The sequence below is a fragment of the Mustela erminea genome, chromosome 13 (genome assembly GCF_009829155.1).
Source record: "Mustela erminea isolate mMusErm1 chromosome 13, mMusErm1.Pri, whole genome shotgun sequence".
In the NCBI taxonomy this organism is placed as follows: Eukaryota; Metazoa; Chordata; class Mammalia; order Carnivora; family Mustelidae; genus Mustela; species Mustela erminea.
Window position 1 is genome coordinate 84,827,065 of NC_045626.1, and position 12,397 is coordinate 84,839,461.

At 39.6% G+C, this 12,397-nt stretch overlaps 1 protein-coding gene across 9 annotated transcripts in view; it reads right to left on the minus strand.

The window, feature by feature from the left end:
* IFT81 (intraflagellar transport 81) overlaps positions 1 to 12,397 on the minus strand; it is a 225,667-nt gene that overhangs the window by 61,439 nt on the left and 151,831 nt on the right. For all 9 annotated transcript variants that reach the window (XM_032309053.1, XM_032309047.1, XM_032309049.1 and 6 more), the window contains one exon: positions 6,566 to 6,715. In XM_032309053.1, the coding sequence (XP_032164944.1) occupies positions 6,566 to 6,715 (150 nt within the window). The remainder of the gene's footprint in view (positions 1 to 6,565; positions 6,716 to 12,397) is intronic.

Genomic DNA, 12,397 nt, shown 5'->3' on the forward strand with positions numbered 1-12,397 from the left:
GAGTCAGATGGTTTGCTGCAACAGTCTCGGTTAATGTCTACTGTCCTTTGCATTTTCAAAAGTGTCCTACTTTCGATGATAAATTATACGGTTACTTTATTTTTAGGCCAATGAAAGAGCTTAGGCTTATTTTAAATGAGATGGGAGGTTTGTTGGGTGGTTCAGAGTAAAGGAATTTTTAAATGGCCACTTTAACATCTGTGCTGAGATCAAACTATAGAGGGACGAGGAAGCCAGTTAGAAGACTACTCAAATAATTCAGTTTACAGATAATGGTAGCATGAGTCAGATGGTGGTGGTAGAGGTAGTGAGCAGTGATCTATTTTAAGGTAGAGCCAACAAAATATTAAGACATATTAGATGTAGGGTGTGAGGAATAGTGAGGGGTAAAGGATGACTAAAGTTTCTGGACTTTAGAACTGAGGGGATAGAGCTGCTGTTTGTTGAAATGAGAAAGACTCTGTAAGGCCAGGTTTGAGGGAGTAATGAAGATCAGAAATCTAGTTTTGGACATTGAAAAAATTTGAAATGTCCAGTAGATACTGGACAAGATGTTACACAGTAAGAGGTCAAGATGTTACACATATAAGACTGGAATTTGAGGAGAAATCTAGGCTAGAGATATAGAGTTGGGAATTGTCTTCATAAAGAAGGTCTTTAAATCCATGAGACAGGATAAGATAACCAAGGGAGTGAAAGAAGAAAAGAGATCTAATGGCTAAGCCTAGGAACTCCAATTTTTAGATCTTAGATGAGAAGAAATCAGCCCCAGAGTAGGAATATAGGAGTGCTAGTAAGGGAGAAGAACAAGGATGAGGGAGTGATCAACTATGTCAAACACTGCTAATAGGCCAAGTAGGAAAAAGACTATGACCTGATTGGACAGGGTTCAAAACAGGATGGGAGAACCAAAAGGAAAGAAAGAAAAAGAGAGAAGGAATGGAAGAAGAGTTGGAATTTGGGGCTGCTAATAAAATTGAGACTCCTAAGAAAGGAGTAGAGGGAACTATAGGGTATTAGCCCAAAATTCTAAATGCAATTTCCTCTTTGGGGATTACCAAACTCAAAGCTGTGCATAAGAGGGTAAGACTCCTAGCAACCAAGTGGAAATCAGTAGATGGGTGACTAAAAAACTGGGCAAAGACTTCAGTATCTCATAGTACTAGGGAGACAGAGGTAGGAATTCAAAACTAGTCAAAGTGTGTTGTTCCAGACTACCAGCTGAAACCCCAGAAAGGCTACTCCTAAGGAGTGAGGGTCATAACCTAAGAGTAAGAGCTAGGTGCTAGGTGGAAGGACTATTTCCTGGGAGTAGAGTTTCTGCCCCAGGTATGAGGGCTGCATCTTAGGAATAAGAAAAAAACACCAGCTTTAGCAAAACTGGATCAAGATGATCTATGAGAAAAAAGAAACCCCAAATGTTCTTCTAAGGAAGGAAGTGTTTTCAGAGCCTGGCATTCAATAAAAAGGTACTAGGTAAGCAAAGTAACATGTCTGAAAATCAAGAGAAAAAAAGACAGATAATAGAAACAGATACCCAAATGAATTTATCAGATAAATAAATTTCTTGGCTGAATAGGAACTGTATCACATCACTGCTTGGAAGATAGAAAGACAGAAAGGGTTGACAGTATACAACTGACTGACCATGAGGTACAAAAAGGTAATTTTCTTGCCTGAAGATGAGACTAACTGTATGATGCAATTTGCATTTCAGAATTCCTCAGGGGATCAGACTGAAACTGACTCCAGATGAATCCACTTTTCCTCACTACTTCATTCTGGTTCCTTCACTTCCTTTCTCTTAAAAGCACTCTCTTGACTTAATCATGTGGAGAGCAGTAAGAATTCTTGTTTCAGGTTCTGCTTTCAGAGAACCTGACCAAACCATAAAAATGGGCTTCTAGAGTGGGATTACTCACTGAATGAATGGAACTGAAGGGCCCATCCCTGGTGGTGGGGTGAATATTGCTAGTCCCATGCATGCTGTAGCAGTGCCATTGCTAAGACTTGCGGTGAACTGAGGCAGAGTATAAGTGGAGGCTGACTGTAGTGGTCATGAGAATGGACTCTTTTGGGAGCTCAGATCTCCTTTGGGAGACCCCACTGAAATGGACTTGACTGACAGGCGTAACTGCTGCCCCTCCGGATCGAGTCATGTTCCTACCAAGCCTACGCTTCCCCCAGGCCACGCCTAGCATGACTGAGCATGGCAACAGTACTAGTGCTGGCCCGTTTCTGCCTGACAGGGGACTCCTCTAGCGGGTGACTGGCTCAGGAACTTCCCCCTCATCCTCACCAAAACTTTCCTAAAACTGCGCTGCAGTCTGAGGCTCTTCCTACACAAACCTCCTTCTTTCTCTCTCCCTTCATAGTTGTCAGTCCTGCAGTAGGTCCTTAATGGTTTTCCCTGCCTCCTCTTGCTCCCTTCCCTTTATCTTTCACAGTATTTCCTCCAGCAAATCTTTGGTACATCTAATCCCATCTTGGTGTCCGTTTCTCGAACTGTCACACAGAAGCACTAGTTGGTACAAGTTGCTGGTATTTGGAAAGTAGGCAGAAATAATAACTAAAGGGACAATGGAATTGGGGTGGCTATTGCTATGCTCCATGTATAGTTGAAGAGATAAAATGACAGCCTCAAATATACGAACCTTTAATTTAAAGCAAAGTGATAAGGTCAGAGAACCTTCTTAGGAGCTTTAAAGAAACCCTCATTTCCTATGGCTGAAGGGCAGTGGAAGCTGAAAACCAGGCACACAACTTAATTGTTAATAGGGTAAAACTTGAGAAAAGGCTGAATATATTCTGTGACAAAGTCAGGGCTCTAAGAAAGGGTACTATTGAGTCCAGGATGGAATACCTACATAGACTCACTTGAGAACCTTGAACCTCTAGATTACTCTAGATTATCTTATATCCTCTGGGCAGTGGCAAGTGGCTTAGCTTGTTGGTCAGGGGTCTGGGAGAACTAGGTACCAGGATTGGAAGACTAGGGACACGGAGGTCTGTGGAAGAGGCATGCAGATAGACCTACAGGAGTAACACATTAAGTGTAAAGATCTTTTCTCTTTATATCATATGCTAATGGCCACTAGAGAATTTCCAAAGCAGAAGAGAGTACTATACAACCAAGTGGGAAGGATGATTTGGCCAGGAGATGTCAGGCACCCTCTGTCACTGGCCATCCAGCGCTTGGACAATGGGCTCATGAACAGAATGGCTATGCTGGCAAAGATGGAGGCTGAGAAAGGGCCAAATAGCATGGGCTCTCTCTCGCCAGTGCCCGTCTAGCTACTCGCAATGACAAATGTCTGACCTGGCAACAAGAGAGAGATCAATCTTGAGCTCTAGATATAGAATCATACCTTGAAGAAACCAATCTTATGCCTTGAAAAGGGGAACATTTCATCCTGACCTGGACTGACCTGTATTCTGTAAGTATTTCCTTTTCTTGCCCCCAGTGCTTCAGCCAGCATCACTATCCAAGGGCTCAAGAGTATCTGGTCTACTGATGTGGAATTCTGTATAAATATCACTCAGACCATGGGATTACTTTATGGCATAGGAGATACGGTGGTGGACACGTTATCACTGGATTCAGTCACTGTACCACATATACCACATATCACACCATCCAGGAAGCTAATACCCTGAGAGTTTGGTAGAAGGGCTTTGTGAAGATACAACTAAGGTACAGCTTAGAGCTGACAGCCTCTGAGGATGAGTTCTACTCTTCAGGATGGATGGAGTATACATTTCAAACCGATGTCTACCATTTAGTGCTGTGTTGCCAATAGAACGAATACATGGGTCTTGGAACTATGGAATGAAGGTATGAGAGTAACCACTCACTAGGGTGCCCACTTATCCACTTAAGGAATTATGTTTCCCTTCCAGACACCTTTAGGCTCTGGAGGTGTAGATCTTCTGGTTTTCAGAGTAGGCATGCTTTTACTAGGAGGCACATTAAAAGGCCTTTAAACTTAATGCTCTGACGACCATCTTGTCGTCTGGGGTCCTCATGCCTGTAGACTAGCAGGCAAAGAAAAAAGTTATTATATTGACAGGACATCATTATGTTATACAAATGCTGCTATAAATAAGGGCAAATAGGAATATGTTTGACACTCAGGGGATCCATTAGGGCATATCTTGGTACTCCCATGTCCAGTTTTAGCAGTAAATGAGTAATACAGCAACTGCAGCCTGCTAAGATCATGGTTCCTAGAGACTTACATCTCTTAAAGATGATGGACTGGGTCATCCCACCAAGATAGTCATTTAGACCAGTGAAGGTGCTAGTCAAACCTGAGGGAAATCTAGAATGGATGGTAAAGGAAGAAGATATTGAGTATTAGTATGTCCTTGGGACCAAATGTAGCAACGAGAGTTTTCCTTTGTCCTGTTAACTCTCCTCCTACAAATTTTCCTAGAAATTGCGATCAACCAGAATCCTGTAGAAGCTATACTTAAATGGAGTCAATTTAACCTGAAAAACAGGTAGATCCCAGCATTGCAAGGGGTGGACTGTAATGGTTGTCGTTGGTGCCCCATTCAGACCTCATCTGCAACCTGCCGTAAGAGCTCAAGGTTCACAGTTGCTCCCTTCTACAGAAGATGCCCTCGCATTGGGCTAGGAGGTTACACCCTGCCACAGCACTGACTGACTGATATAGGAGTAAAACGGTCAGCCCCTTTGCCTCAAGATGGAATCAACTTCACACTGCAATTTGAGCTCCAAAGTTCTTCACAGAATAAAAATGATACTGTCTAGTCAGGACTATGTCCTTGTTTGCTCTTTTCTGCTGCCCTATCTGCTTCCCTCATTCCCCTTCTTCTGAAGGCATTTCTTCCCTCAATAGATCACTTGTACAAGGTATTCCCCTCTTAGGCTCTGCTTCTAGGGAACCCAGCTTAAGAAAAAACGTAAAGAAAAAACTGATGGAACTAAAAAAAGAAAGAAAGCAATAATCATAATCATAGAATTAACACATCTCTCTCAATAACTAACATAACAAGCAGACAAAAATATCAATGGGAATATGGAAGATTTGAAATCATGGTTAACACACTCGACTGAACTGACATACAGAGAACACCATTCCCCAAAACTGCAGAATATACATTCTTCTCAACTGTGCTGGGACAATCACCAGAATAGACCATTTGCTGGACCATAATACAATACTCAACAAATTTCAAATGACTAAAATTACACAGAATGTTCTCTGGTCACAGTGGAAATAAGGTAGAAGTCAGTAACTGAAAGGTAACTAGAAAATGTTTGGTTTTAAGCAACACTTGGTTTTAAGCAATAATCCACAGATCAAAGAAATTGTAATGGAAATTGGAAAATGTTTTTGAGGTGACCAAGAACACAATTACAACCTATCAATTTTGAAAGTAGTATCATTATGCACAGTGAATTTTCTATCTTAACTTCCCTAGAAGCAAACAATATTCAACAGCATGAGACAGAAAGTTCATATTGCCAGCTTTAACCATGACTGGTTGAAACTTCATTCATATCCACCATACTGATGATAGCTGGTAAACCAGCATGCTGATGAAATAATTTCCCCGTGGGTGAAAGGAAAAAAAATTCAATTCAAGAAAATTCTAAGGAACTGATGATGTCCACGATGAGATTTTGCTGTCAGAGGGACTATTTTGGGCTTAACTCTTTCCTGACAACTAAGGCACAAATACATAAGGAATAAGCCTGCAGGCAATCTTCCATATGGTACCTTTCCTAGATAATTCTTTTCAGAACTCCACGGAAATAGGTGCTTAGAAATTTCTGCCCAGGGCGCCTGGGTGGCTCAGTGGGTTAGGCCGCTGCCTTCGGCTCAGGTCATGATCTCAGGGTCCTGGGATCGAGTCCCACATTGGGCTCTCTGCTCAGCAGGGAGCCTGCTTCCTCCTCTCTCTCTCTGCCTGCCTCTCTGCCTACTTGTGATCTCTCTCTGTCAAATAAATAAATAAAATCTTTAAAAAAAAAAAAAAGAAAGAAATTTCTGCCCAGCAGGCCATGATAAAAATATTTTATAGTCACTCTCTTGGTATGATAATTTTTCTCATATTAATTAGCTAACCAAAGAAAAATCTACTTGGAATTCAACTTCTATCAATTACCCCAAAGTCAGCACACGTGAAAAAGTTAGTGTTTACAGCTACGTTAAAAAATACATGAATCAGGGTGCAGCTGTGTGGCTTACTTCATTAAGCATCTGACTCTTGGTTTCGGCTCAGGTCATGATCTCAGGGTCATGAGATCAAGCCCCACATCAGGTTCTGCGTTCAGTACAGAGTCTGCTTGAGATTCTCACACTCTCCCTCTGCCCCACGCCTGCCCATGCAGGTGCGCACTCTCTCTCTCTAAAATAAAATCTTTAAAATAAGTAAATAAATACATAAGCTTATATGATATTTCTGGAATTAATCAGAGAACATTAATAATTTTATGGTGTTTTCAGTAAAAACAATGACCTCCGTATACACCTGTAACCCATAAACCCTTTGGCATTTTTATTTCTAGCACCACAAGATAATACTGTATTACCAGTTGATGTTGAATATTTTCATGACGTTGTTTAAGAAGTTCCTCTGTCCTCTGCAAGAGACCGAATTCAGCTTTAAATTCAGCTATTATTTGATGCTTCTTTTTGAACACTGTACTCTTGCTTCGAAGTTTACTGACGTATCGTTTGAACTGTAAAGAATACAACATATAACCTCATGAATAGAAAAGTCATTGCCAAATACATAGAACCTCAATGTATAAGAAAAATTTTTCCTGTCCAACATGGGTATCACAAGTATATAATAACAACTTAGTTTCATTAGAACACTTGGAAAGACTAACTGCTCAATTAAAATATTTTGTGTAGATTTAAATTTTTGGACCCATCTAAATATTGTAAATCCTAACTTAAAAGCTATTTGTTTTGGGCTTTACAAATAAGGATTTAAAAAAGCAGAAACTCAACCCTATGAAAGTAAAAAGGTTAAAGGAGGAGGAGGAGAAGAAGGAGGAGGAGGAAGAGAAAAATAAAAAGTAGGAAATCAACTCTGGCTGTGATCTTATCGTGATATCTTTTACATATTGTACTATTTTGGTAGCACTGCACCTCCTGAGAGTAGTACAGCCAACCAGAACAGTTAACACTTGTAGCTATTAGTTATCATTTAAGAAATGTACTGTGACTATATACACTAACAAGCATCTGAGACATTGGGATGAAACTCATCCCAAACCTTAAAAAGCTAAGAATATTCTAAATTAGTGTGAGCTTACAGTTGCTTAATTCAGCTATTTACCCACTAATGATATAAAGTTATAACTACTCTAGGGGCGCCTGGGTGGCTCAGTGGGTTAAGGCCTCTGCCTTCGGCTCAGGTCATGATCTCAGGGTCCTGGGATTGATTCCCGCATTGGGCTCTCTGCTCAGCAGGGAGTCTGCTTCCCTTCCTCTCTCTCTGCCCTGCCTCTCTGCCTACTTGTGATCTTTGTCAGTCAAATAAATAAATAAAATCTTAAAAAAAACAAGTTATAACTACTCTAATGGAAAGACCCCACTATTAACCAATACCAACTATAGTCTGGAAAAGCATATAAAATGAATAGGAATCAAAGGTATTCATTCGATAAACAGTGCTTACTAATTATTATGTACTAGGCACTGTGCCAGACACAGAAAATACAACTCTAAACAAGATACTCAGAAGTCCTGCCCTCACCAAGCTTAAGGAAATAGTGGCAAAAACAAACACTGAACTGATGTTTACAATCGTGGTGAACATTATGAAGAAGTAAAATGGTCCTGAGAATAAATAATAGAGGAGTTTAACTTGGGTTGGGAGGAAGACAGGAAAGGTGGGTTTTGGGATTTAGAGGAGGTGGATTATGGCAAGCTTCACAAAATAATTATGTAGAAGCCAAGACTGAAGAAGTAAGAGTGTGCTGGAGGAAGGAGGGAGAGGCAAAGAATAGCATTCCAGGTAGAGGAAACAGAAGGTGTAAAGATCCTGGCTCATTAGAAGTATTGCTTGATAGAAGAAGCAAATGCCAGAAGCAAATGTGAGAAATTTTATGGTATTTCTGAAACAGAACATAATACTTAAAAAAAAAAAAAAACCCTTCCTCTTATGTACCATTGTACTAGTAATTTTCAGATTTTTAAAACTACACAAAATAATTTTTCTTCCTGCTTTTCCTTTTATTAACTACATTAAAAAGAAAATTTCCAAGTAAGGATTTGGCCTATTATTTTTTAAAAGATTTTATTTATTTATTTGACAGGCAGAGAGGCAGACAGAGAGAGAGAGAGAGAGAAAGAGAGAGAGAGAGAGAGAAGCAGGCTTCCTGCTGAGCAGAGAGCTCGATCCCAGGACCCTGGGATCATGACCTGAGCCAAAGGCAGAGGCTTTAACCCACTGAGCCACCCAGGCTCCCCTGGCCTATTATTTTTAAGCACATTACTTCAAAACAAAGTAAGTTTCCATTTTACCTAATACGAGGTAATTTTTTGGAAATTTTTATTTTTATTTTTTTAAGATTTTATTTATTTATTTATTTTAGAGAGAGAAAGTGTGAGCAGGGTAAGGATAAAAGAAGGAGGGAGAGGGAGAAAGAGTCTCAAACAGACTCTGTGCTGAGCATGGAACCTGATGTGGGCGCTTGATCTCATGACCCCAAAATCATGACCTGAGACAAAATCAAGAGTCAGATGCTTAATGAACTAAGCCACCCAGACACCCCATTACTTTTATTATTTATAAAAATATTTATAACTCTTCTCAATTTAGCCTTTAAAAGGATTGGGTATTAAAAAGGCTAAGATGCGTGGTGCCTGGGTGGCTCAGTGGGTTGAAGCCTCTGCCTTCAGCTCAGGTCATGATCCCAGGGTCCTGGGATCCAGCCCCGCATCGGGCTCTCTGCTCAGCAGGGAGCCTGCTTCTGCCTCTCTCTCTACCTGCCTCTCTGCCTACTTATGATCTCTGTCTGTCAAATAAATAAAAAAAATAAAATCTAAAAAAAAAAAAAAAAAAAAAAGGCTAAGATGCTCAAAGAAATACCTTGGAGGGGAGTCTGGATGGTTCAATAGGTTAAGTGTCCAACTCCTGATTTTAGCTTAGTTCATGATCTCAGGGTCATGGGTTCAAGCGCCATGACAGGCTCTGTGCTGGGTGTGGAGACAGCTTAAGATTTTCTCTCTCAGGGGTGCCTGGGTGGCTCAGTCATTCAGCATATGCCTTCGGCTTTAGTCATGATCCCAGGGTCCTGGAATCGAGCCTCACGTCGGGCTCCCTGCTCAGTGGGGAGCCTGTTTTGCCCCCTTCCACTCCCCCCGCTTGTGTTCCCTCTCTCTCTGTGTCAAATAAATAAACAAAATCTTAAAAAAAAAAATATTTTCTCTCTCACTATCCCTCTGTCCCTCCCCCTCTAAGTAATAATAGTAAGGTAACTAACATATACCTGAAATTTTGGAAAACAGGAAAAATTCACTCAAAGCCACTATTCCAGTGCAAGTTCTACTACCATGTTGCTATTTTTCCTTCTAATTTTTAAGGCTAACCATAAGGCCAATAATTCTAAATTGTAAGGAAGTAAAATACGGAGCACAGCATTTCTAAAATTTAGTAGGAGATTTTTTTTTTCCCCCCCCGAGGAGGCAGAGAGGCAGGCAGAGAGAGAGGAAGAATCAGGTTCCTTGCTGAGCAGAGAGCCCGATGCGGGGCTCGATCCCAGGACCCTGGGATCATGACCTGAGCCGAAGGCAGAGGCTTTAACCCACTGAGCCACCCAGGCGCCCCGGAGATTTTTTTCCTTACAGACTTGATTGATTTTTCAGTACAAAGTCCTCAACAATAGTAAGATTAAAAATTCTTCACATAAAAATAACCATCTAATTCCTAGTTTAAATATCTTTTTAAAACTTGACTTAAACTTTGAAAGAAAAGAAGAAGCCACTGTGTTTTCATAGAAGGAGGTTCAAAATATTTTTCTACCCATGATCAACCTAATTTTAATAGTAAGAAATCCAGCCCACACAGAGCAAATTATCAGTGGCTAGATTACAGGAATAGTTTAAAAATTTAAGTCATACCAATGTACCTAGAGTCCAATAACCTGCAATTTTTCCTTTTAAAGAATAAATGTGTAAGCCTGACATAACCACAGACTCAGGATCCCTAGAGTAACTATATGTTCTATTAAAAGTGTCCTGGGCAAAGTGCCCAAAGTGAAATCAACCCTGTTCATCTGCTATCTTCAGTATTATCTAGGCCAATTTTTCCCTTTTTTATCTTGCTGTGCTCCAGAATTATTTTTAAAAGCTAAAAGCTATAAATATTTTTGGTGGAAGAACAAACCCACCAATTACTCAATATGCTCTATGATAATTGGTTACTATTTGACATTCACAGGACAAACTACCTAAGGGAAGGGTAGTTTCGGCTAGATTACTGATGGTTATATACATTTAAACAATAGGCGGCCATCAAAGTACTCTAAGGAATCCACTACTCCGGAAGAATTAGAGGAAAGAAAACACATTATCAAATGTTTTTCCTCCACTGGAAGTTTCTTCTCACAATCATTTGGATTTTAGATTATTTCTGAATTTTCAAGTTATTAAAGAAAGATGAATATATTGAAGCTAAAACATCAGAAACGTATTTTTTAAAAAAGATTTCTTATTTACTTATTTGACACACAAAGAGAGGCAGTGAGAGAGGGCACACAAACAGGGGGAGTGGGAGAGGGAGAAGCAGGTTTCCCACCGAACAGGGAGCCCGACGTGGGGCTTGATCCCAGGACCAAGCAAAAGGCAGATGCTTAATGAATGAGCCACTCAAAGCGCTCCCAGAAACATTTTTAGCAATTTCTATAGGACATACTTCAAGAAATGTTCAGAAGGAAATAAGGTTTTGATATATTTTGTCAAATTGTCCTTCAAAGGCTATTTATAGTGCTTTTAATAACTGTCAACTTGATAATTAAAATAGTATTTTACTTTTTATTTGCATTTCTTTATTAAGGAAATGCACTTTTTTGTCATGTTCATTATTCATCTGGGGAAATTTTTAAAAACGATTTGTCTATCTCTGGCCCATTTTTTTATTGGAGCTTTTAATTTCTCCTGTGGCTCTATAACAGGGATTCTCAAACTATTTGGTCTCAGGAACACTTTATGTATTTTTAGAATTATTAAAGCTCTCAAAGGGATTTTGTTGATGTAGACTGCTGCTTTGGCTAATCTGATGGAAAAGAATACAATTTCAACTAACGGACCCCTTACTTCATAACATATAAAAATCAATTCCAACTGAACTGCAGACTTAAATGTGAAAGACAAAACTAAATATCTTTTAGAATATAAGAAAATATCACCATACCTTTGAGATAGGAAAGGATTTCTTAAAGAAAACACAAAAAGCACCACTGAAAATAGATAATCAATAAACTTAACTTAGCTAAAATCAAGAACTTTTGTTCATCAAAATATATATTAAGAGATCAGGAATATAAATCAAAAGATGAAAAAAGAGCTTATTTGTAACACATTAGACCAATAAAGGATTTATATCCAAAATACATAAATTAAACCCATAAATCAATAAATGAAAGGCAAATAATCCAATAGAAAAATGGATATAAAAAAAAAAGAAAGAGGGGCGCCTGGGTGGCTCAGTGGGTTAAAGCCTCTGCCTTCGGCTCGGGTCATAGTCCCAGGGTCCTGGGATCGAACCCCGCATCGGGCTCTCTGCTTAGCGGGGAGCCTGCTTCCACTTTCTCTCTCTCTCTCTGCCTACTTGTGATCTCTGCCTGTCAAATAAATAATAAATAAAATCTTAAAAAAAAAAAGAAAGAAAAATGGATAAAATACTTGAGTAGTCACTTTAAGAGAAATCCAAGATGGCCAATAAGCATATTAAAAGATGCTCAGCCTCATTTGTAACCAGTAATACAAATTAAAACCACAGTAAAATACTATTTTAACATCCAGCCAATCGGCAAAAAGAAGTCCTTCAATACTAAGTGTTGGTGAAGATATGGAGGAAGTGGAACATCTGTATACCACTGGGAGTGGAGGATTTATGAACTTAAAAATTAACCATTTTGAAAAGTAAATATACATTAAATAATCCATATAGAGGGTCCCAAATCTAACCAACGAGTTACAGAAGAACAGAGTTTTTAAAAAAAGATTTTATTTATTTATTTGACAGAGAAAAAGAGAGAGTGTAAAAGCCGGGGAAGTGGCAGGCAGAGGGAGAGGCAGAAGCAGACTCCCCGATGAGCAGAAAGCCAAACTCAGGGCTCAATCCCAGGACCCTGGGATCATGACCTGAACTGAAAGAAGACACCCACCAACTAAGCTACCCAGGC